The sequence below is a fragment of the Neovison vison genome, chromosome 6 (genome assembly GCF_020171115.1).
Source record: "Neovison vison isolate M4711 chromosome 6, ASM_NN_V1, whole genome shotgun sequence".
NCBI lineage: Eukaryota > Metazoa > Chordata > Mammalia > Carnivora > Mustelidae > Neogale > Neogale vison.
The window spans coordinates 205,412,128-205,436,076 of NC_058096.1; the positions used below are offsets into that span (position 1 = coordinate 205,412,128).

General features: G+C 58.4%; 3 protein-coding genes across 8 annotated transcripts in view; 1 reads left to right on the forward strand and 2 right to left on the reverse strand.

Annotated features, from left to right (window-relative positions):
• The window catches only part of RNF123 (ring finger protein 123), a 28,155-nt gene extending 21,383 nt beyond the window's left edge, over positions 1-6,772 (reverse strand). For 2 of the 5 annotated variants that reach the window (XM_044253553.1, XM_044253552.1), the window contains exons 1-8: positions 5,062-6,465; positions 4,728-4,812; positions 1,609-1,688; positions 1,387-1,481; positions 981-1,035; positions 783-868; positions 445-531; positions 152-219 (exon numbers count right to left, since the gene is read on the reverse strand). In XM_044253553.1, the coding sequence (XP_044109488.1) occupies positions 152-219; positions 445-531; positions 783-868; positions 981-1,035; positions 1,387-1,481; positions 1,609-1,688; positions 4,728-4,812; positions 5,062-5,143 (638 nt within the window). In that variant the 5' untranslated portion in view covers positions 5,144-6,465. Of the gene's footprint in view, positions 1-151; positions 220-444; positions 532-782; positions 869-980; positions 1,036-1,386; positions 1,482-1,608; positions 1,689-4,727; positions 4,813-5,061; positions 6,472-6,687 lie in introns of those variants that run through there. The other 3 variants (XM_044253550.1, XM_044253551.1, XM_044253554.1) reach the window with 3 other exon arrangements.
• An 845-nt stretch (positions 6,773-7,617) lies between these two features.
• MST1 (macrophage stimulating 1) lies at positions 7,618-12,291 on the forward strand. 2 transcript variants are annotated; one of them, XM_044253555.1, is made up of 18 exons: positions 7,618-7,705; positions 8,361-8,508; positions 8,582-8,694; positions 8,772-8,886; positions 8,974-9,110; positions 9,185-9,305; positions 9,443-9,561; positions 9,737-9,905; positions 10,090-10,220; positions 10,303-10,405; positions 10,560-10,696; positions 10,782-10,817; positions 10,900-11,020; positions 11,163-11,240; positions 11,373-11,519; positions 11,602-11,708; positions 11,789-11,928; positions 12,057-12,291. In XM_044253555.1, the coding sequence occupies exons 1-18, from the start codon at positions 7,654-7,656 to the stop codon at positions 12,216-12,218; spliced, it is 2,136 nt and encodes a 711-aa protein (XP_044109490.1). In that variant the 5' UTR covers positions 7,618-7,653; the 3' UTR covers positions 12,219-12,291. The 2 variants fall into 2 exon arrangements, with proteins under 2 accessions (XP_044109490.1, XP_044109491.1); XM_044253556.1 differs by lacking the exon at positions 10,090-10,220 and having other exon boundaries at positions 9,185-9,301.
• A 410-nt stretch (positions 12,292-12,701) lies between these two features.
• APEH (acylaminoacyl-peptide hydrolase) lies at positions 12,702-21,403 on the reverse strand. Its single transcript, XM_044253561.1, has 22 exons — positions 21,360-21,403; positions 21,152-21,284; positions 20,486-20,612; positions 19,995-20,088; positions 19,820-19,895; positions 19,568-19,731; positions 19,298-19,435; positions 19,110-19,201; positions 18,987-19,027; positions 18,781-18,902; positions 18,380-18,440; positions 17,086-17,183; positions 16,385-16,436; positions 15,459-15,547; positions 14,864-15,002; positions 14,321-14,404; positions 14,162-14,242; positions 13,775-13,863; positions 13,475-13,665; positions 13,260-13,362; positions 13,060-13,166; positions 12,702-12,968 (listed from the first exon to the last, which is right to left on the reverse strand). The coding sequence occupies exons 1-22, from the start codon at positions 21,369-21,371 to the stop codon at positions 12,863-12,865; spliced, it is 2,199 nt and encodes a 732-aa protein (XP_044109496.1). The 5' UTR covers positions 21,372-21,403; the 3' UTR covers positions 12,702-12,862.
• Between the last annotated feature and the right edge of the window lie 2,546 nt (positions 21,404-23,949).

The following is a 23,949-nucleotide window of genomic DNA, read 5'->3' on the forward strand; positions in this document are numbered from 1 at the left end:
CAACTGAAACAAACCAGGGAGCCAGGCCCTGCTGTGACTCTCCACCTTCAGCTACCAAAGTCGGCCTGGCCCCCTTAAGGGGACTGGGAAACTGAGGGCAGCTCGGGGAGAGCCCAGAGCCCAGGCTTGCAGGTGGAGGCAGGAGACTCACAGGCAGAAGGACAGGGTGCCATCGTCCAGGTCGATGAGGCAGCTCACGATGTCCCCCGCTGCCCACGCCTGCCGGGGGGAGGAGGTCTTACAGATGCACAGAAGTCCGGCAGCCTGCCCATTCTGCCCCCAAGGCTGTGTCTCCACTATCACCCAGGGGAGGGGACAATAAGTGCAGAGGACCTGAGTCTCTGCATGCCCCCCCATGCCCAACAGCGTCTCGTGGCTGCCCAGTGATCCTGCCGAACTGTGAGAATGGACGTGGGTAGGTGGGCGACGGGTCTCATTTCTCACCTTTCCATAATTCGTCGTGGTCACATTCCACTTGCGCACCCGGTTGCCATCATAGGCGTAGGAGTTGTGCGTATCTCCGACCCCCTCCTAAGGAGGAAGTGTTTGTAAGGTCCAGGGGAGGCAGGTAGGAGCAGGGCCAGAACCTGCTGGCCATAAGCCTCAGACCCACAGAGCTGTAGAGAAAGGGGCTAATGCTCTGAGACATTGAGTGATGTCCTGGGCCAAGTAGCCCTAGGAAGGGGTGGGACACCGTCCTCCTCCAGAGGGCACGTCTGGGTGACGGTCCTGAGCCCAGATGAGGCCGGCAAGGGGGAGGGGCCTCTCCCGTGCACACGCACCTCCTGATTGAAGCGGCAGTTGATGGTGCACCAGCCAATCTGCATGAGCCCCTGGGAGGAGATGAGCACCTCGTAGACCCATTTCCCTGGAAGAAGCTGAGTCAGGCCTAGCAGGCAGACCAAGACTGTGTCCCGCCTCAGACCTGGGCCCACAGAGCCCCTTCCCATGAGCCGGGCCACAGCACAGCGTGGTCTTACCTTTGTACACGCACGTGGTAGAGCGGATAGTACCGAAGTTGCTGTGTCCGATCACCTGGGTGAAGAGCGGGGAGGGTGAGCCTCTCCCGCACACAGACTGCCTCCCCGAGGGGGAAGGGCCCCATCCCCAACCCAGCTGGTGTTGTCAGAAGGGATTCTAGGTCAGGAGAGTGACAGGAGGGGCTCATAGTTGTGCTGGGAAGAGCTTGGGGCCAGAGTCACATCCAAAAGGTTTTAGGGCTGTGTCAGGAGGGCGTTGAGCCTGAGGACTCAAGGAACCCATCGGGAACGGTTTGTGGCTACAGCCCCCCAAAGAAAAGGTAAAGAGCCCAAGACCCCATCAGGAGGAATTTGGGGCTGTCAGGAGGGGCTTGGACCTGGGACCCCTCGCCTTGCCCTCACTCACCCCTAGGAGGTCATCATCCACCAGAAGAAGCCCCTCGAAGCCACCTGTGTGGTCCAGGACCACAGTGGATGGGCCAAGCCGCCCTTCAACCTGTCCTGAAGAGGAGAGGTAAATGTGGGGTTGGGCAGGGCACAGGATCTGACAGGAGGCAAAGAGGGCAGGCCCAGGACGCCCTGAGCCCAGCCTGGCTCCCCAACTCCCATCCCAGAAACTGCTACATACCCTGGCTCTCCTCATCCTCATCCTCCACATGTAACAGCTGGTCCAGATGCTCTGGCAGGTTCTGGAAGTTCAGGGGTTTCCTGGGGAGAGCGAGAGGCTGCGAGGGGCCCAGAAGTCCTTGAAACCAGCCAGAGGACACTAAACCCCTCTCCCGCTCCCACTCCTCTGAGCTTCAGACAGTGGCTGCCCAGACTCCAGTAAAGGCGTTGTGCCTAGTCCTAGGTTCTGCCATGCTGCGGCCCAGAAGGCTGGATTATCCACTAAACTAAGAAGTACTGGTCCAGTGTGGCGTACCTCAGGGCTTAGAAAAATAAAAAAGAAAAGAAGAGCCCTCCTTCAGCCTTAATCCCTTCATCGGTAAAGAGGGAGCAAAAGCTCTAGGTCAGAGAGGCAGGGAAGATTCCAAAGCCTAACCTGTGCTCTCTGCATAGCCCATAACCCCCCTGCCCTCAAAGGGGACTCCGGTGATTCGCCTGGAAGAGGAAGGCTGGGAGAAGTACTGGTCCCCAGTGGCCTGTACCAATGACAGCTACGTCGGCCCTTGACCCCAGGCCTGCAGTCGCAGCCAGGGAATTCTGTGCCAAATGAGACAGGCCTTAAGGAAGATGAAGGGCTGAGCCCTCTAAGCTGCTGCCTGGCTCTGTCCTGTACCCACCTGTACAGGCGGAGAGCACATGGCCTGCCAACCTACCATCTGCCCCAGCCAGAGGGGCCCCCTTATCCTCCCAGTGCACATGCTCAGAGGATAAAGACCTCTGCATGATGCTGGCCAGCTCTATCCTGAGTTCAGCTTCTAAGAATAGCAGAGAACGGGGTGGCAGTAATTAGCAGGGCTCGAGTAGAACAGAGACCAGCACCCATCTGGGTCCAGCCCACAGATGGGTGGCACCTGCTCTGCCGCCTCTGGTCCCAGCTCCTTCCCCTTTCACTGGCCCAAACCGGTAGGCTCTAGAAGGGGACAGAGATGGGCCCAAGCACCCACTCTCTGGCAAGGTAGCATCAACCCAGCCTCACATGCCAACCACATGCTCCCCTGCTATGAGCTCCTACTAAGCTACGGGAGGTCAGAGACGCACGAAGCCTCCTCTCCCCATTCCTGCTAAACCCCAAGCCAAGGCCAGGTGGTGGCTATGCCATGGAGTGCCCCACCAATAGCATGGAAAGTTTCGGCCAACCCCATGTACGAAGACCCCAACAGGCCCGGGGATCAAGGTTGCCATTGGGGCAGTGCTTATGGGCCTAGAGGGCTGCTCTAGTTTTGTGCCTGTTCTCAGGAGAAGCTGGGGGAAGCCGGCCTGAGACTCAGCAATGCCCTCTGGCCAACCCGGCACTTGTCCGTCCTTTCTAGATTGCCTAGATCTCGGGCCCAGGGCTCCGCATCCTCACAAGCGCTGAGTGATGGCCCTGCCACCTGCTCTCCCTCCTGGCAGCCAGAGAACCAGTGGCGGCATGACCATGTCTGATATCACATGAGGGAGGGATCAGATGGCCTTGGGAAGAGGCCACGACCAGGGCTGGCATGGAAGTGGGCAGTGGCCCTCCAGAAGTGGGAATCCTATGGCCACCAGAGCCACTTAAATGGAACGGGCAACAGTGCCGTCCTTTGTGCCTGCCCAAAGAGCAGAGACCGTGGAAGACCAAATAGGCCAGCTGGCAAGGGGGCTGAGAGGCAGGGACACCCAAGCCTCACCGCAGGAAGGCAGAATCCATGTAATCCTTGAAAGAAGGAACTTAGCCATAGTCTTAAAAATGATTGCAGTTCAAATGGTCCAGCCACATGACTCCAACCCTTGGAATCTTCACAGCACTGTTCACAAAAATAACCCCTCCAAGCCAGGACAGTGCTAAAGGCCACAGCAGACCCCTGGCCTTAATAGATGCCCACCAAGATTTGGAATACAGAAATAAAGACGCACTCAGGGCAAAATGTTTAATGACAAAGATAGGATCTAAACTTCCGTATACTTTTGGAGATGAGGGATCTGTTCACTAGCTTGATGGCAGTGACGTTTTCACAGGTTATCTGGATTAAAGCTTACTGTATTCTACCCTTTAAATACAAGTAGTTTATTGCATGTCAATTATTCTTCAATAAAACTTGTTTTTGTTTTTTAAAGAACTAAAGGTGGGGGTGTCTGGGTGGCTCAGTCAGTTAAGTGTCCAGCTCTTGGTTTCAGCTCAGGTCATGATCTCAGGGCCGTGAGATCAAGCCCTGCATCGGGCTTCATGCTCAGTGCAGAGTCTGCTTGAGATTCTCTCCCTCTCCCTCCCCTATCTCATGGGCTCACTTGCTCATGTGCTCTTTCTCTCTAAAATAAAAATAAAATCTTAAAAAAGAAAAACAACTGAAGGTGACAGAAATTTTTAAAAATTTCTATACAGCATAATCTAAATGACGTACATCACAAGATAAGGAAACCAGAAAGAAATCACACTCATGTGATCATGCCAGAATAACAAAATAACAGATTTTTTTTTTCTTTTTCTTCTAAGTTTCTGCTCAGGTGTACTTGTAACTTTTTTTTATTTTTAAGATTTTATTTATTTATTTGACAGAGAGAGATCACAAGCAGGCAGAGAGGCAGGCAGAGAGAGAGAGAGAGAGGAGGAAGCAGGCTCCCTGCTGAGCAGAGAGCCTGATGCAGGGCTCGATCCCAGGACCCTGAGATCATGACCTGAGCCGAAGGCAGCAGCTTAACCACTGAGCCACCCAGCCGCCCCTGCACTTGTAACTTTGATAGGGACTAAGCTTAAAGGCACTCAGCTTGCAGGGCAAGGGGCTGGTACATTCTGTACCTTATAGGTTCAGGCGGAGGCTACAGAGGAGCGGTATGGGACCAAAGGTGGGCAGGTGCACACACAGACCAGATGCGGACCAGGGAGGGGGAGTGAGCCGCTGTTGTAAGGACTGAACGTGCACCAGCTCCCCAGCCTCCATAAGCCCCTCAGAAGGAAGACACTAACACAGCCAGGCCAGAGGAAGAAGCAGTCTGGAATGCAGACTCTCTGGCCAGAGGTCTCACAGCTGGGGGCGGCAGAGTGAGAACAGAGCCCAAGCCAGCCTCCCCAGAGGCTCCGGTCTAGTCCTTCAGAGTGAGGCACCACCCATGGGGCCGTACCTGCTGGCGGCCGCGGCCGGCACATGCTCAGGAGAGGAAAAGATGCGGTGCAGGTAGTCATTCAGTAGCTTCTCGTGCACGATGCCTGTGCCACAGGACAGAGGGAGAGAAGGGTCACGTGGTCAGTGCAGCTCCCAGACTGTGCTGGCCCTCAAGGGGTCAGAAAAGCAGTCACGTTGGGTGCTCTGCCCCAGGGCTGCTGAAAGAGAGCTGGCTTCTGGGTACAAGGGGTCCAGCAAGGCCTAAAGCTCATGAGACCTGGGACTTTACTGCCTTGGTCTTTTCCTTCTTCCCTCAACACAAGGAGCCTCCTCCCAGCCCTGCAAGCCCTTACCTGTGACCCTGGACTTCTCAGCGTCTGATGTCAGCCTATAGCTCTTGCGGGAGAAAGACATGCTGGACCCCTTGGATGCCATCCTTCATCTCTTGTGGGCAGCCAGCGGTCCTGGGGGGCTGAGCCAGAGGCAGAGTCTGTCTATCTGAAGCCAGCCAAGGGACCCCATACTGACCTCAGTTCTGGGGTGGCAAGAAGGCCTGGGAGCAGGTGAGGCCAGGTGCCTGCATATTTACAAACCAACCAACCCCAGAGCACAGGAGAGCAGGGGCCTCCCAGTTTCCTACATTAGGGAGGATGGATGGGGCCTGGACCCCACCACGTTCCAGTGCTCAGTACAGGGCCCGAAAGAGTTATCACGTATAGGTTTACTGCACCAAACTGAATGTCTCAGCCCCAGAAAAAAGACCCCAGTGTCCAAAGTGAGGTGGCCTAGAGACAGAGAGACCCTGTTTCCTTCTCAGCTCTAAGTCACACTGGGTCTAGCTCACATCCAGTAGAGAGAACTCTATACCACCTTTCCCCCTAGTGTGGTCCATCACCCAAGGGCTTGATGCCGTTTCCAGCTCTAAGTCCTGCTGACACCTAAATCCAGAATCTTTCTTCCCTTCTCTTGTCCAAAAGCCTGCTAGTTTTTTCCTTCCCACTCGCATGCACAGCCTTTCACCCCATCAGAGCACCACCCTCACTCAGTGGTCATTGCAGACCCTGCTGCTCTTCCCGCTGCTGTCCACCCCACACATGTCCTGGTGTTGCTGCAGCTGCTAAGTCGCTGGTGACCTCCTCCTCAGTGATCTGGAGCCCTGCTGTCCACGCAGTAGCCGCTAGCCACGTAGGGCTATTTACATTTGAATTAAAACTTAAACATTAAAACTCAACTTCTCATATTAACCACATTCCAAGAATTCGGTAGCCACATATGGTTAGCGGTTACTGTACCAAACACTGAAAATATAAAACACTTCCATCATCACAGAAAGTTCTATTAACTCTAGTCTGGAGCCCGGCCTTCTAGTACTGCCTTAGACCGCACTCCCATCTCTGCAGCCCAGTTCCTTATCTCACTTCACACAGGTTCTCTGTTCCCACCACACACCCTTGCCCATTCACGGTCCGCACCACGCCTGCCCCTCGGAAAGGTGACTGTCCTGCCTTGGCGCCTATGCCTGCGACGGGCCCTCCGCGGGCGTCCACAACCGCTGCCCCTCTCACACCACAGTAGGTGCGGGGCAGACTAGAGCCGGTCACTCATCTGATCGGCAAACCTTCCAGACATCCACTCCGGGTGTCAGACAGGTGCTAAGGCCCCAGGTGTTAGGCGGACTTGACGTTGCTCAGGGATTCCCTGCCACGTCGATCCTGTCCAGCCCCGCCGAGGGATCCGGGCTCAGAACGGAACCGACCCCTTCTCGGAGTCCAAGGACGCAGAGAGCAGCGCATGTCTCCCCCAAGTCGCCCCCGCCCGGCCCCAAGCTCCGCAGGCTCCTCCCAGCCAGCTCCAACCCGGAGTCTCGCATCACAGGCTGCAACGCCTGAGCGGCGAGCACTCTCATACTGGGCCGGCTGCGGCCGGGAGGGGAGCCCCAGGGACCCGCCCCGCGCGGAGCCCGGCCGCCCCTCACTCACCCCCAGCCTCGGCCGCGGCGCCCCGGCTCACAACATCCGCCCAGCCTCTCGTCTACGGCGCCCGTCTAGGGCCAAACCGCGCGCTCATCGCGCACGCGCATCGGCTCGCGCCCGGCTTCCGCGCGAGGGAGCCCCCTCGCGGTCTCCAGCCGGGTGATTCCCGGCCTCCGCCTCGACCCACAGCCCAACCGCCTCTCACCCCCGCCTGTGCAGAAGCTCCTAGCTCATCCCGGGCCGAGCACCACGTCCTAACTGGGAGCCCCAGGCAGCTTATCTCAACTGCCACCCGTACTGGGAGGCCTGCCCCAGAGAATCCTAGAACATTTGAAAGGCTACCTGCCAGGGTCCCTGCTGTCTGTCACTCCCGCTTCCGTTCAGGCCAGACAAGTGGTCTCGCTTACCTTTCCTGGAATGGCACCTGTGACGTGGCGAGGGGAGCCTCTCTGGTTTCTGCTACCATGGGTGTGGGCTGACTTGCCTGCAGCTGGGCCTGATAAGCCAGCAGAAGGGACAGGCTGCTTTGAGGCTGGGTCAGGCAACATTTGCCACCTTACAGGGAAAAGCTGAGGCTTAGAAAAGATTAGTATCACACCACCCAGCGGCTGGAACCCAAGCCTCTGACACCAATCATGTCCACACCACTCTTCTCTTCAGAGCAACGTAGGCTACAGAGGGTCTCCAACCCCACTCCAAGGCACATCAAGTGGCCCCACTGAACATCTGCCCACTACACAGGGCAGGGGCTGTGCCAGGGTGAGGGCCCTTGCATTTCACCAAGGGGGCCTGAGGCCTGGATCTACCCCCATTGTGGCCACTGGGTCTTAGGTCAGGCTCCAGTAGGCCTCTAGTGGGGGTGGGAGTGTGGGGGTGGGGGTGGAGGCAGAGCCACCCAATCCCGCAGCGACAGGTTTCACAACTTCCCGGATAGGGCTGTGGTGGGTCACAGTGCAACCTCCAGCCAGGAGCATGGGGTGGCTCCCACTCCTGCTGCTTCTGACGCAGTGCTCAGGGGTCCCTGGTGAGTGCCCCCCACCCTGATCCCCATTTGCCTTCAGGAAGGTGTCATCCCTGGGCCCATCCTGCTATTCAAGGCAGGTGCTCTGTTTTCTACTGGTCATGGAGCAAAGAGTGCTCTTGGCTTCTTGTGCAGAGTGGGGCAGCCCCAGGAATACATAGAGACACTGCCTATTCTGGCCTGTGTTAGAATGTTTGCTGTAGCACGAGGCAGTGTGGGAACTGCATAGATGCACGCACACATGCAGGCAGTTACCCTAATGAGCCTAATCTAAGCTTCTAACCTAGCATATGCCCCAGGGTTGATGGAAGGCCAGACTCAGAGGCAGAATGCCTGGGTTGGGCATTCTGTACATGGGTTCCCACTAGGGGGCGCTGCCTGTGTAATAGGACAGCTCTGAGCCTTAAGGCGTACTCAGCTGAGGGATGAAATTGGCTCCCTAGGGCAAGCACCATCACCCACCGCTCTCAATATAGTGCAGGTTTTAGACCTGGGCCTAGTGCCTTGCCTAGTAAACATGACCACTGGTGGTAACCACTATGTCTGGGCTTCTCCCACTCTGTACATGGTCCATCCCAGAGCCCTTGTAGCTTTAATCCCCTGAATGAAGTGTGGATTGCCGAAATCAATGTACTGACATGCATGCCCACCCCCGCAGGGCAGCGCTCGCCCCTGAATGACTTCCAGGTGCTCCGGGGTACAGAACTGCAACATCTGCGACACACGGTGGGGCCTGGTCCTTGGCAAGAGGATGTGGCTGATGCTGAGGAGTGTGCAGGGCGCTGCGGGCCCCTACTGGATTGCAGGTGAGTGACCGCAAGACATAGATAAGATCGGGTGGCAGGTGAACCTGGGCGACCCTGTGCCTCGTCCTCCCAGGGCCTTCCACTACAATGTGAGCAGCCACGGTTGCCAGCTGTTGCCATGGACCCAGTACTCACCCTATACACAGCTGCAACGTTCGGGGCGCTGTGACCTCTTCCAAAAGAAAAGTAAGTGGCTGTGGAGAACGTGGGCCAGGGATAGGGCACGGAGGCCTCAGGCCGTGTTGACAACGGGTCTCTTCCAGACTACGTGCGAACCTGCATCATGGACAATGGGGTCAAGTACCGGGGCACAGTGGCCATCACCACTGGCGGCCTACCCTGCCAGCACTGGAGCCAAAGATTCCCCAATGACCACAAGTAAGACAGACACTTCCCTCTGTCCCTGCCCGGCCCTGCGCCTGCCCCCAACCCCAGCACGCACTCAACTGCTGCTCTCTTCCCCAGGTACACTCCCACACTCCGGAACGGCTTGGAGGAGAACTTCTGCCGCAACCCTGACCGGGACCCCGGAGGTCCCTGGTGCTACACGACAGACCCTGCAGTGCGCTTCCAGAGCTGTGGCATCAAGTCCTGCCGGGAGGGTAAGCGGCTCTGGGTCAAGACTGAAGGAACATGCCTACGTCCGTCTACGAGCCCACCGGCCTTGTCTTTGCAGCCGCTTGCGTTTGGTGCAATGGCGAGGATTATCGCGGCGCAGTGGACCGCACGGAGTCTGGACGCGAGTGTCAGCGCTGGGACCTACAGCGTCCGCACGCGCACCCCTTTGAGCCCGGCAAGTGCGTGTAGGCGGGCTCCGCATCGCGGGGCCGGGCTAGGGGAGGGCCCAGGACTCTAAGGGCGGAACCCGGGATACGGAAGGGGCCACACTGGTCCTGAGCGCCAGGGCCTTGTTCGCGCCCCGCTGCGCCCCCAGGTTCCTTGACAAAGATCTGGACGACAACTATTGCCGGAATCCTGATGGGTCCGAGCGGCCCTGGTGCTATACCACGGACCCACAGGTGGAGCGAGAGTTCTGCGACCTCCCCCGCTGCGGTAGGGCCCGGGGGCGGGGCCTGGGAGGACACCTGGGAAACGTGGGGGGCGTGGCCTGCCTGTGGAGAGGGGAGGGACTGGGCGTGACCCGGCCGTGGGCCCCGGGGAGTTGGACTCCCCCTCCGCCCCAGCAGTGCTCTCAGCTCCCACTCGCGTTCTGTCCCGTCCATCCAAGGGTCCGAGGCACAGCCGCGCCAGGAGGCCACGACTCTCAATTGCTTCCGCGGGAAGGGCGAGGGCTACCGGGGCACGGCCAACACCACTGCCGCGGGCGTGCCTTGCCAGCGGTGGGACGCGCAGAACCCACATCGGCATCGTTTTGTTCCAGAGAAATACGCTTGCAAGTGAGGTGGCGGGCCGCCGCTGGGGGGCGTACCTTTGCACTGGAACGTCTGGAGTGGGGTCCCGGGGCGGGGCTTGAAGGAAGGCGGGGTCGCGGGGGCAGGCAGAGGGAGGCGGGGCTCCAGCCCCAGGCTGGCGGGCTGGTGGGCTGGCCCCACCGAGAGCTGAGAGGAAGCACCTGCCCAGGGACCTTCGGGAAAACTTTTGCCGGAACCCCGACGGCTCTGAAGCGCCTTGGTGCTTTACGTCGCGGCCTGGCATGCGCGTGGCCTTCTGCTACCAGATCCCGCGCTGCGCCGACGACCTGCGGCCCGAAGGTAAGGCCCAAGCTGGGACTGGAAGCTTGGAGCCGAAGGGCTGGGGCGAGAACCCGCTAACTGCCGCCCCGGCCCGCCTCAGACTGCTACAACGGCGTGGGGGAGCGGTACCGCGGCTCGGTCAGCAGGACCCGCAAGGGCGTCGCTTGCCAGCACTGGTCTGCGGAGAAGCCGCACAAGCCGCAGTGAGTCGGTCCGCGCGCCCGACCCCTCCCGGACAAAGGCCACAGGCTCCCACTGGGCATATAGCCCTAGGGCGGCACGCCGTTAACTCTCCAACTGGAGCTCTGCGGGGATTGGGGATTACCCTGCTAGGACACAGAGTCCTCTCCCGCCCAGGTTCACACCCACCTCCGCCCCCGACGCGCACCTGGAGGAGAACTTTTGCCGGAACCCGGATAGGGATAGCCATGGGCCCTGGTGCTACACTACGGACCCTGGGACTCCGTTCGACTACTGTGCACTTCGGCGCTGCGGTAAGCCCCACACTCCCTCGGGCCGCCCCCTGCCTCCGCCTTCGAAGGCGGGCTTTCTCAATGCAGGTGAACTTGGTTCTTTCAGATGCTGACCAACCACCGTCCATCCTGGAGCCCCCAAGTATGCACTTAAGCCAGGCATGGGTTGGGACCTCTTGGGGGCCTCCATCCATCCAGTTTCCCGAGGTCCATCTATCCCCCAGACCAGGTGGTGTTTGAGAAGTGTGGCAAGAGGGTGACCCGCTCGAACCAGCAGCGCTCCAGGCTGCGTGTGGTGGGGGGCCAGCCTGGGAACTCGCCCTGGACAGTCAGCTTGCGCAATCGGTAAGGCACAAACTACCTCTACGCTTATGCCAAGGGAGTGGGAACCTGACCTGTCCCTGGCCTCAGGGGTCTTAGCCGAGAGATGGCAAGTCCAGCCTGTGTCCCAGAACTCACTGTTCCCTCCTAACCTCTACTCCTCCAGGCAAGGCCAGCATTTCTGTGGGGGTTCCCTAGTGAAGGAGCAGTGGGTACTGACTGCCCGCCAGTGCTTTTCCTCCTGGTGAGCCTCCCCTGGGTATGGGGACCCCATCCCACCCCTCTGCCTTCATCTGCCCCTTAGCTACCTTTCCTAGGTGAGCCCTCGGGCAGCAGACTATGAGTCATGATTGATCTAGCAGAGCTTCTCCCCCAGCCATGTGCCTCTCATGGGCTATGAGGTGTGGTTGGGCACCCTGTTCCAGAACCCACAGCCGGGGGAGCCAGGCCTGCAGCAGGTCCCCGTGGCCAAGATGGTGTGCGGGCCCTCAGGCTCCCAGCTTGTTCTGCTCAAGCTAGAGAGGTGTGTGACAAGTCAAGAGGTGTGGGGGGTGGGGGCTGAGCTTTGTGGGCTTATATGCTGAGCACCCTCATTCCCATTAAAGACCCGTGACCCTGAACCAGCGAGTGGCCCTTATCTGCCTGCCCCCTGAGCGGTATGTGGTGCCTCCAGGCACCAAGTGTGAGATTGCAGGCTGGGGTGAGACCAAAGGTAAGAAAGAACACGGTGCAGGGGCATGGACTACCCCAGGCCAGGAGGCCCTCTGCTCCTCCCCACTCTTAACACTATAGGTACAGGGAACAATGAAGTTCTAAATGTGGCCTCGCTGAACGTCATCTCCAACCAGGAATGTAATGTCAAGCACCGAGGACGTGTACGGGAGAATGAGATGTGCACTGAGGGACTTTTGGCACCTGTGGGTGCCTGTGAGGTCAGTGCTGGGGTACCCATTCTCAGCTCAGGGACGGCTTGAGAACTGGAAAATGTACTACTTTATCCCCAAGGAGGCTAGTGTCTGCCTTGGCCCAGGGCACCCTTACCCGTTCTTCCATCTACCAGGGTGACTACGGGGGCCCACTTGCCTGCTTTACCCATGACTGCTGGGTCCTGGAGGGAATTATAATCCCCAACCGAGTGTGCGCCCGGCCCCGATGGCCAGCCATCTTCATGCGCGTCTCTGTGTTTACGGACTGGATTCACAAGGTCATGCGGCTGGGCTAAGCCCAACTTCAATCCCATGTACTTTGGAGAGTACAGAGCCTCCTGTCAGACATAAAGCTGCCTTTCCTCTTTACACCTGTGCAGGGTGCTTCTTAGCCTCTGCTGGGAAATCCGTCGGTGTATGCCCTTGCTAGGGCCTAGGTGGCTCAAGGCTGGCACAGCTGGGCTGGTAGACCTCATATTAGGACTACTTTAGCCTATAGGTGCTCTGGAAGGGCAGGTCCTCACTAGTTCCCTAGATAAACTGCTGGTAAGAGAAGGGTGTTGTAGGGCAGTTTCCTAACAGAGGGGGCTAGAGCAGAGGGAGCTAGCCTAGTGAGATCCCAGTTGGCCTTGACAGGCAGCAGCCTGTCCCCTCCCCCTCATACTGCAGGTAGGTGAGGTCCTTAAAGTTACCATGCCCAGGGCCTATGGCACTCTGAACCCCAATGGGGAGGCTGGGTTTAGGGATGGCTTGGTACAAAGTACCAGCAGGAACCAGACTCTGTGTCCTCATTTATTATGACCATATAGCCTGCATTCCTTTGCTCACCCATCCAGGAAGTCCAGAGCCCAGGAATCCTCGTGCCGATCTGCCAGACCCTGGGGCTCTCCAAGAGCGAAGTGTGGCTCATGCCAACCAGCTCACGCAGGGAGGCGGGGCTTCAGCTGCCCAAGTGCGCGTGCAGCCAGAGCACAGCATTCATGAAGCTGTCTGACTCCACCTCCACTTCTGAAAGTGCGTGGGTGCTTTTGGGATAGAGCAGGAGCCTGTAGTGGTTGTAGTGGCGATGTTTAAGCCTGGAGGGTTCTCCCCTGCTCACCTGCCCACCAGCTGCTGGGACTGTCCTGCTGCACTCACCTAACAGGCACGTTCCGGGCTTTGAGGGCACGGTAATACTCCATGCCCTGCTTGAAGGGCACACGCCGGTCCTCCTGGCCCAGCATCAGGAGCAGTGGGGTCTTCACCTGGGCAGGGGCAGGTGGGGAGTGGTGGTGGTGAGCCGGGCCCCGAGGCTCTGGACAGACTGGCAGCATCCAGACAGGGGAAGGGCCACCTACCTGAGGGGTATACTTGATGGGGGACTTGTCCAGCATCTCGGCCCACACGCTGAGGTCTGGCAGGCAGTCGCTGCTGTAGGGGAACCCAGCCTCCACCACGCACCTGCAAGAGAAGGCACTGAAGCTGCCCCAAGAGCCCTGGAGTCTGCGGGGGCTTCGTTGGTGGGGGACCAAGGCAACTCAGAGAAGGGCAGGCGCCTGTGGAGCACACCCACCAGTCAGGGATGTCGGTGGAGCCCATCATGGAGGCGATGTTGATCACAGGGTTCCTCGCCACGCAGGCACCATATGTCTCAGGGTACTGACCAATCAGGTGGCAGGAGAGGAAGCCACCGTGGGAACCACCCATAAGAGCCACTCGGTCAGCGTCAAAGTGTTCTTCCTGGAGCACCTGCTCTACTGCGAACTACAGGGTGGGGCAGAGCGTGCTGTAGCCAGCTGCCTCCCCATCCCCGAATGGAATACACCCCGATGGTTTACCCTCCAGTCGGCCCAGGAGCCCCAGTCCCTGCTACCTGGACGTCCTTCACATCCTGATGGCCCACGTTGCCGGGAAGGGAGAGGATGCTGTCCTGGCCAAAACCCGTGGAACCACGGTAGTTCACTGGAGTTCAAGGAAGAACCAGGCGGGGTGGTTGGTGACGTGCCTGGCTCCATGGTCGCACTTTCAACCTGCGTGAAGCAGGCCTTGGGGCCGGCTGCTCCATGGACTGTCGAGGCACCGGGCCAAGAGATTTGAGGCTGTTGTCCCATGACCACAGCACCCTCTGCGTGGAAGTCCCTGGTAATGGCTGCCAGGTCTGGGCTGTATACAGGCCTAGAGACTTGGTGGCACCTGTGGCACCTGTCCCACCCTCTCCCCCTCCACAGCTCACCACTGCGGCAGGGCCCCGCTCACTCACCCAGGAGTACCGCAAAACCCATCTTGCAAAGCATGGCTGGGAAGAGCATCCAGGCAGTGACAAAGGATGAATGGGGTCCCCCTGCAGACATGGAGCAGAGAGTGAGAGCCAGCTAGGATGGGTAGTGGGAGGGCAGCAGACCTTAGACCAGATGCCTACCATGGGGCATGACCACCATGGGCACTTGGGTCTTATCGGGAGGGTTGCTGGGCTGCAGAAGAATTGCTTCGAAGTCCAGGCCAGCTGCAGGGAGAAAGCAGGAGTCAGCAGAGCCAGAGCCGCTGCCCAGGGGGCTTTCCCAGCCAAGGCCTGAGCTGTAGCTGTAGGTCTGGGGCTGACGTCTGAAAGAAAGATCTGGTCAAGGTAGCCTGCACCAAGACACCCCAGGAGGCTCCTACTCCTGTCCTAACTGGGGAGTCCCACTCTGTCAGGACAGCATTCTGGGTGAGGTGTGATGGTCAGAGGCCTCAAGTAAGGTGGTGTGTTTGGGTCTTGGTTTCCCCACCACAGAGCAGTTGGCCTGGTGATGCCCAGCTCCGATTCCCAGAGTAGGCACCCACATACCCCATACCCAGACACTACTCCCCATGAGCATGCACCCCAGAGAACCCCATGAGAGAACCCCCAGAGGCACGGAAGGTGGCCACAGATGCTGTGTGCTGGGGAACTCGGGCCGTGTCTCTCTGCCCCAGCCCAGCTCACCATACTGCACGTTCTCTTGCTCTGGGGGTGGCTGCAGTACCCGGATGGCCCAGGAGATGTCGGGAATAGGCTCGGCCTCCTCCAGGGACACCCATAATACTTCATGTTCCTTCCCTGCAGGAGGCAGGAACCCAACTTTCTGCCAAGGGGAAAGAGCGTGTCATAGGTGGCCTGGCTGCCTCCCTGCCCTTCCACCTCTGCCAGAGTGGGAGGCGGGCAGCTCTCACTCTGCTGGGCCTTCTACCCACCTCCGGAGCATACACCAAAGACTCCTGTTGTGAGCTGGTGTGTGCACAGGCACTGAACACATGAACACGCACCCTGTCCTCCTGAGCTTTTAGGCTCTGCTATCTCCTTAAGCTCCATTCTGATGGAGGACCAGGCACTTTCCCAGGCACCCCGTTCTTTATAGAGCAGACCTACACCAGGTAGCTCCTCTCCATGGGTGCCAAACCCTTGTGGATCATGCCGGGGGGGCCCGCATCTTGGCCTCCCACACACTGACCAACCCCAGTCAGACGCAGGCCAGCTCCCTGGCCTGGGGAGCTCGGCCTGCAGAGAACCCTCACCCGGTCTGGGGCCCAGCAACACTCACCAGACTTGGGGGCAGGCTGGGCGTGGAGAACTGTGCCACCATGAGGTCCTGGTCAATCGTGAGGAGCTTCCAGCTTCCACCTGACCCCCCTGGAAAAGGCAGATGCCACCACCTTTCCCACCCGCTCCCCACATGGCCAGAGTCCCAGGCCGGTGGCTCTACGCCAGGACACCCCTTTCACCCTGAGAAGCAAATGAACACCCACAAAAAGACTGCCACAAACACCCCACTGCATGCAGCCCTGGGTGAGCCTCCTGCTGAGTCCCTTGTTCAGCAGATGCCAACTAAGCCCAGGGACTGAAAACCCAGGGCCATGGCAAACCGCCATGGTATGTCCATCCACGACTTTATGACAAGAGTCGGCGCGGGGGGTGGCACAGCTAGGCCTTAGGGGGTTGGAGTGGTGCTGGTTTTGGGCCATGGGATTCATGGAGATTCTCCAGCATGGATGTATGATGTACAGTTTAGCAACAATACTCTGGAATCTTTGTGGAGGAAGGACTACAGTTAGGGCAGGCAGAGAACTCAAAAGATGTTTTAGGGGCAGAATCACAGGCCCAGAGAAGAGGCAGATGAGCGAGCCAACACAAGGTTTCTCAGGGGCCCTCGGATAGCAGAGCTGCCTCTGTCTGAGGTTTGGGAGGTCAGGGAAGGATGACTCTGGCAGATCTCGGCAAGAGAGAATTTTGTAGGTTTGAGAAGCAGGGAGTATGCTGAGGCAGGGCCAGGATGTGCAGAGCAGAGTGGAGCAGGGGAGACAGTCTGCTGGCTGGGACGGTCCTGCATGGTCAGGGTCCTTGCGAGATGCAGTAAAGGCTGCGGGATAGTCAGTGGTGCAGAGTGGCCAAGGGTGCCACTACTGCCCCATGTGCCGGAGCTCCAGTCCCTCCCCTGGCCTGGCTGGGCTGCTCCCCAGTCCTGCTCACCAGCTGTCAGGGAGGTCACACTGCCCATCTGGGTGTCCACAACGAACAGGTCCTAAAGCAGAGGGGGAGACACATGTGGCACCACATCCGAGAGCCCTATGGGCCCCTCCCCCCACCTGCTCTCTGCCCTTTTAGGGACCCCTGGGTCAGGCCAGGGCTATGAGCCACTATGACAATGACTCCTCAGTTGCCACTAGTAGTGGTCTGGAGGCCTGGACTCAAATCCAGCCCCATCGCCACTTGCAGAGGGACCCCAGGCAAGGCAGGGAATGCCTCTGAGCCCCCAAGCTAGTGTGAGGAACAAATGATCTCACACTCAAAGAAAAAGCTTGGCATACTGTAGGTGTCCCTATCCAATCCCTAGGAGGAAGCCTCTGTCCCATCTCCATCAGTCCCCCATATAGGGTTCGGAGGCCTACCTAGGGGCTGTCCCCTGACCCCCAACTGGAAACGCCTGGGAGGAAGGGGAATTGCACCCCTGCATCAGAAGAAAAGGCCAAGGGCTCCGCTGTGGGGCACCAGGCCAGGCAGGCAGCCAGGCTCCTCAAGAAAGAGTCCAGGACAGGGACAGATAGGGCCCAAAGGAGCTTATAAGACCTTGGGGCTGGGCACTACACCAGCCGTGGGCACAGGCTACACCCTAGGCCCAGGGCTCCTGGAGGTTGATCAGTGGGGCTGTGTCTCAACACGGGGCGCCTTACCTGCCGGCTCCGCTGAGCTGAGTCAAAAACCACTCTCTGGCTGTCAGCCGACCAGCATCCCAAAGGCAGAAGGCTGCAATAGATCCCAGAGAAGTTCTCTGCAAAGATAGGAGGGCTGAGGCCACGTGCAGCAGTGGAGGTGGGGGAGGTCAAGTCTATGAGGCAGGCTGGGCTGCTGGGAAACTCCCTCCAGGGCCCCTGTAACTGTGACAGAATGACAGTCTACACATGGGTGGGGGGGCCTAAATGATGAGGAGCTGCCTGAAGAGGGGGCTGGGGGAAAAGGCCTCTGAGGGCCCGGGAGAGGCAGAGCTCAAGCGCTTCTGAGAGAAACCATTGCTGCTTGGAAGAAATGCACTGGCTCTCCTATGAGCTGCTCTCATTGAGACCCTGGTAGGCACTGAGTGCTGTAACCAAGGCAACACCTGTCTGTCTGTCCCTTATGGTGCTCAGCAGAGTGTCTGGCAGAGAGGGCTGAATAGGTACCATTCATTTAACCCTCACCACAATGCTATCAAGAAGACAAGGGCTAACGCCTCCCACAGATAATAAACGGACGCTCAGGGAGGTAAGGATGCCATCCAAGGACACACGGCTGATAAGAAACAGCTGGGATTCAGACCAGGTCCCCACCACTGCATCCCTGCATCTCTGAAGATAAACAGGCCATGACTTTTCCATTGGACCCCTGGAGCTGGCCAGGTGGCCTGAAAAAAAAGAGAATGGCCTGAAAAAAGAGACCTCATGTCCTTGGGATGGTCCAGGATCCCAAATAGAGTGGTGAGCACTTGAGACTATGACCGGAACTTCTCAGCCAAGAGCCACCCACCCAGCGATTCCACTGACTCAAAGGCTTAGATGGGACCAACACTTGGGTGGTGGCTGGGAGTGGGACAATGCAGCACCCTCGAGCTCGGAGCCTTTCAAGTAGGACGTTCCAACCTAGTGTGCTTTCTAAGACCCCCTGGAGCAGGGGTTTCAACCAGCCACCGGAAGCATGAGATCCAACCAGGAGCTGCAGCACAGGGAGGACACCATCTAAATCCCCTGCCAGCTTGGGCCACTCTGATCTCAGCTCTGGTCCAGATGACTTCCTCCTCTCAGAACTGTCCCCTGTGGTGAGGGCCCCATTCCCTGCACAGGCTGGGCCTGGAGCAGACCCAGCAGGTAGGGACACTTCAGACAGAACCCAGGACAGAAGAGCCGAGGCAGCTGGCCTGGCAGAGAGGCTAACAGATGGCAGGAAAACAGAACTGCAGGCTCCACTGTACCCAAGCGGAGACATGCCTCTTACCTCCCAGCTGCCGAGGCACGACATCCACTACCACTGAGGTGACCTTGGTATACCAATCATACTGCAAGAGAACACACTGGTTAGGCCCACCGGGGGACTGGCAGTGTCCTCGGGGCACAGAGCTCTGTATCCATCTTCTTCTCTGACAGCCCTGGGGAGCCTCAGAGGAGGGGAAGACATGAGGCAAGCCTGATGTATTTCCTTTCTGATGACCTGGACAGATGTCCGAAGGGGCCTGTGACTCCCAAGGAGCTCTTCTTGGGCAAGGGCCAATGCTCTTGTGACTGCCGGCTATTTCCCACCCCACATAGAGCCTGACCATGGGCAGGTGAGAAGCAAAGAGAGCTCCCATCCACCATCCCTTCCTTGGACTGACCACTCCGCGCCTTCCTCCAGCTCACCAGACACAGCTGGCTACACTGATGATGGGGGACCAGAGATGGGTACCGCAGGTAGACGATGCGACACTGGTCTGGGCTCAGGCGGGGAGAAGACACAGCCAGAGAGTCATCTGAGAGAAGCTCTAGACCAGACGAAAATGTGAGCACCGTGAAGGCTGGCAGGGCCAGCATATGTCAGCAAAGCACAGGGGGCCACCAGCACTTACCACACTGACCGCCAGTGAGGTCCACGTAGTACAGGGCTGACCTGGAACCACCAGAGAGACACTCAGTTTCAGAGCCAGCTGGAGCTGCAAGGCCCCCTCCCCGGCCCCACCCTGCTTCCTCACCTGCGATTGCTGCAGAAGCGGATGCCCAGCCGGAAGGGCTCATGCCACCAGCCTACAAACACCACGCCTGTGTCTCCAGGGGCCCAGAATGCCTGTAACCAAAACCCCGGAGCAAGGGTGAACAAGGGGCAGCAGCTCAAGCTGGGCTCCCAGACTCCAGGAGTGAGGCAGACCAAGTTAGTGCTAACCTGTCCAGGGGACACATTGTCAGGGACCCCCTCAAGCACAGAGATGTTGCCGCTCTCGATGTCCAGCACGCAGAGCACAGGAGTGCTTTTGGAAACCATGTTTTCTCCCCAGTCTTCATAAAACACAAATTGATCCCCCTAAGAACACAAGATACTCAGTGTCCAGCCTGTCTTACCTCCCCAGTTCTGACAGTCATGATATGGGCAGGGAAGCACTGAGCCCTAGGCTGCCCAGAAGGGGCTTTATGGACTGGCCGTAAACATTAGCACCTTGATGGCCTGGTCTGGTTTCTTCGGCCTGGTCATCTCATCATCACTGCCGCTGATGTCCAAGGCTTTTGTCTGAAAGAAGGACTCAGCCTTTGGGCGCTTCTTCTCTGCCACATATAACAAGTGTGTCTCCGAGTGCGACCAGGACAAGCAGCCAAAGCAGTCTGGGTGTAAGGAAGGCTGATCAGGGGGAGCCCTGGGCTCCGGCTGCCCCTCCTGTCCACCCTGTCTGCTCACCAGCCAGCTTCCTACCATCCTCGTACACAAGCCCATGTTTCTCCAGCACCGACAGGTTGAAGCTCTTGAGCTTCCGGTTCTTCTCCCACACCTGAGGACATCTGGGCATCAGGTTACCTGCCCCCCAGCAGAGCCTCATCTGTGGGACTGAGCCCCCAGTCACCCATCACCTGGTCCCATGCAGACTCACTTCCAGGAACTGCTTCTCCTCCCCGGGGCTCGTGCCTCCAGCTTTGCGCAGCACAGCTTTCATGGTGCCTGAAGGAGAGTCTCTGCTCAGCAGCCTGAGGAAGACATGGGGTAGCAGGTCATGGTCATAACCCACAGTCCCATCCTACCCCCTTCCTGGCCGCAACCTCCTAGACAAGATTCTTGAGACTAGTCCACATCTGCCCCTGCAGCCCCCGTAGCTCTGTTACGGCAGCTGGCCTTGCCTCTCCTGCCTGGGGAAGAGGCTCTACTCTCCCCAGCCTTCCTGAAGCTCCACAGGCTCTAGTCCATGCCCAAGTTTGGACAAAGCCTCCAGTGCTTATCAGGCCATGTCTATAGAGAACACATGAGCTCCCAAGGGGCAAGAACCTGGCTCCTGGCCTCCCTTCAGGGCCCTACCTGCACCAAGGCACATGGCAGGGCTTGCAGACAGCTGTGGCCTTGCCCACAAGCTTCTTCCCTCAAACTTACTCCCCCCGGGTCTCCACACTGTTGCCCGCAGGCCCTGAGAACACCACTGAGTCCCCATCATGGAACACCAGGTACTGGCGGCAGAATCGAATGTTCTCCATGCGTTCCAGGTCCCTCTGGGTCCACTCTGTGAGGAGAGGCATGAGACTTAATTTGAGTTGACCAGTACCAGCATAGGCTCCTCTCAGCCCCTCAAGAGGAAGGCCCAGCCCACCTCCCCAGTCTGTCTTGATATTCTGGAAGCAGGATGGACAACACTTAGTAACAACTCAAGTCTAGGCCTGAGCTGATGGCATGTCAGAGAGAAACTACTATTCTGTTCCCAGCACCCACCCCCATCCTAGAACTTGAGGGGAGCCAGGCACCTGTAGGGGATATGGTGAGGGGTGAGCCTACAAGGCCCACGCCGTATATCCCAGTCTGAATTCTACTCCCACATCTTCAACTCGTGCACTCAAGGGCACCACGCCACAGCGCACCGAGCAGCGTCCCCCATACGGCGTCCTCCGAGGGGTGCACCCTCCCACACCACTTTCTCCAAGCCCCGTCCTCCTCCACACACTCGGGCGCACCGTCAAGCAGCAAGCCCTCCACATCTCCCTCCTCTCCACGCGTGCGCACGGCTCCGGAACGAGCCCGCCCCTCGATTCCCCTCCATCCACACACCGGTGTGCACCGTCCGGTAGCGGCCCCCGTACTGCGTGATGACATCCGGGCCCAGGCAGGCGGCGCTCAGCGTGGGCTGGCGGCTAAGGCCCCGGTACAGCGCCGCCGCCTCCTCGGGCTCATTCAGCAGCACCTGCGCAGGGGACACACCAGGGTCAGGCCCGGCCCGGGCTGCAAGGACCACAGGCACCGCGGGCCGAGCCCTCACCTGGCGCTCCATGGTACCTCTCGGCCGCCGGGGCGGGGCGGCGCGGGCTGGCGCCCGGAAGTGAGGCTCCGGGGGGAGGAGCCAGGAGCGGCCCACCTCCCTCCGCCCTTCGCGTCTGCCGCAGCCGCGCCGCGCCGCGCCGCGGGAGGGGCGGGAGCTTCGACGAATGGGCGAGGACCCTAAGCGGAGGGGCGGGACCTCGACGGCGAGTAGGTGGGGCCTGTGAAGGAGCAATCAGAGTTTGGACCTAGTAGTCCAGGAGGCTTGGGGTCCGGGGCCTCGAGGGGAGGAATAGGCCTCTTCCGGGAGGACGGACTGGTCAGAGGGCAAGTCCCAGGCTTGGTGCTGGGAGGAGAGGCCATAGGGTATCCGAGGAGAGGGGCTTGTTCTAGGAAATGGAATACAGGATCGATCTCTGGGTGCGCGAGGCCTGTGACCGATGACGTGGCCCGCGTGGGAAGGAGGCGAGGCCTGAGACGGGAACAGCCAGTGAAGTGAAAAGCTGGGTCGGCCGGGAATGGACCCTAAGAAGGACGCGGCCTGGGAGGGGGGCAGATCAATGGATCTTTGAATATAGGGGCGGGGTGGGGCGGGGACGGAGCCCGAAGAAACGGCGTTGAGGGCGTGGCCCAGAAAGACTGGGTAGGAGCCGAAGCTTGCCCCAACAGGCATCACCCGCAGACCTGTGGCTGACCCGTTGGCTCCGTTCTTGTCCATTACGAGGCATACATCCACCAGCAGGTGCCAGTCCCTGTCCTGGAGGGGCTCCGAGGCAGATGGGAAGAGGAGCGCAGAGCCCTGGGTAGCTGGGCAAAGAAGGGCGGATGCTTTGCTCTGAGGGTGTTGCCTGGGCTTATCGGCCACCAGGCCTACCCCAAGAGCTATCTGACCCTGCAGCCCTCAACTGCCCTGTTCAGTGGCACCTTGCTGGGGATCGTAAGCCAGTAGGTTTCTGCTTGCCTCTCCAGGCCTCGTCCAAAGCTCTTGCGTGCAGAGGGTCTGACGGGGTCAGGCTCTACTAGAATCAAAGAGCTTCCTGTGGACAGGAGAACCTGGGCAGGCAGGCTGACTCCCTCGGTGTCCCACAGTGGCACAGAACTGAGTGGCTGTGATGGTAGAAGGGCAGGAGAGACTAGGCACCAGTCAGGCTAGCAGGGGTGTCCCTTACTTCAGAGATCCAGAGCCTGGCTGGTCTTCCACACCTGTCTGACCTGAGCAGAAAGGGTGACCACAGCCACCAATCTGAGCAAAAAGGTTGGAAACTAAGATATTCATCACAACATTGCATATTGTATTAAGGAAAACCAGGACCATGGTGCTCGGCCTTCAGTGTGTGTACTGTAGACTGGCTATAAACTTATCGTGCAGCTGCCTGGAAGCCGCATATTGGAGGATAAACACCTAATTACATGGGATGAACATGTAGAAATAAACAGAAGGCTAGGAAACAGAGGGTATTGTACCTTCTGACTTCTGTTTAAAATGAAAAAGGAAAATACAGGAAGGAAGGCCCTACGTCAAGATATGAACTCTGCAGGAACGTCAGAGGTGAATCTGATACTCTTTCCTTTATCTGCGTCTTAAAAATCTTCTGGCAGCTCTGGGTTACTTTGGTAAGGAGGTTCTCCTATCCTTTTGGGGAACGACTAAGGTCTGGCAGCCTCCCAAGAGTTCACGGATTGAAGTAGACACAGCCCGGTAGACAGGTGTAGTGCTTGTGGAAAGCACCAGGGGGCAGCACCTGCTCACTGGCTCACCAGGAAGCAGGCCCCAGAAAGCTTGTTCCATTTGGACACCCGTCTTGGAGGCAACATCTCCTCCCTCCAGGTCCAAACTTGGGACCTGCCCCGGGCCTCTTTGTGGAGGGCCATTGATTTTGGCTGGCTTGGTGTAGACACAGCATGGCCTTGCCAGCACTTCCATCACTTGGCCCTTTCACTCTCCCTCTAACTGAACAGACAGGATTATCCCAAGTTTGGGGATTTGTTCCTTGGGCTAAGCCTTCAATGGCAGAAACCATCCCAGAGACAGTCTTTAGGTTGTTTATATCAAGTCCTTTTATTCTGATACCACAGAATTACCTTGTCACAATACAGGGGGAGGGACACCGAAGTACCACGAGTTCTCACAGAGCACAGGAGGACGGCACACAATTCACAAGGTCATGTGGAGGACTCGGGTCATTGCACTTACAACTGTAAACTTGTTTGTTTGACTTTGTACAGCACTCTTCCCCCCTCAGATAAAGGAGAGAAGGAAAGAAAGGGAGGGAGGAAGGGAGGAGAAAGCAAAACAAGACATGGAAGCTAGCAGAGGAAAGGCGTTGGGCAGCCGCCACTCTCCAGGGCACTGGGCTTGGAGAGCGGGAGCCAGTTTGATCCCAGAGGCTGAATGAGGCAGACACGCACACACATACACATTCACACGCTTGTTCACATGCATACACACACAGTATCTCACGATTTCCATGGCTCTCCATCGCCACCCCAGTGCACGTGGGTACCCAGGGAGACAGAGATGATGTCTCTGAGGAGTTTCAGTTGGTCAGGCCTATCCCTCTGACCCTGTCGGAGTCCACGATGACAAGTAT

What these genes read in the sequence shown, in the direction of transcription:
- MST1 (XM_044253555.1), top strand. Translation starts at nt 7,654, where the DNA reads ATGGGGTGGCTCCCACTCCTGCTGCTTCTGACGCAGTGCTCAGGGGTC. An exon ending in CATCAAGTCCTGCCGGGAGG is followed by an intron (nt 9,111 to 9,184) that starts GTAAGCGGCTCT and finishes TTGTCTTTGCAG; the next exon opens with CCGCTTGCGTTTGGTGCAAT. An exon ending in CGACGACCTGCGGCCCGAAG is followed by an intron (nt 10,221 to 10,302) that starts GTAAGGCCCAAG and finishes GGCCCGCCTCAG; the next exon opens with ACTGCTACAACGGCGTGGGG.
- APEH (XM_044253561.1), bottom strand. An exon ending in ACAATGTGTCCCCTGGACAG is followed by an intron (nt 19,202 to 19,297) that starts GTTAGCACTAAC and finishes TTTTGGTTACAG; the next exon opens with GCATTCTGGGCCCCTGGAGA. An exon ending in AGTGTAGCCAGCTGTGTCTG is followed by an intron (nt 18,441 to 18,780) that starts GTGAGCTGGAGG and finishes GTTCTCTTGCAG; the next exon opens with TATGATTGGTATACCAAGGT.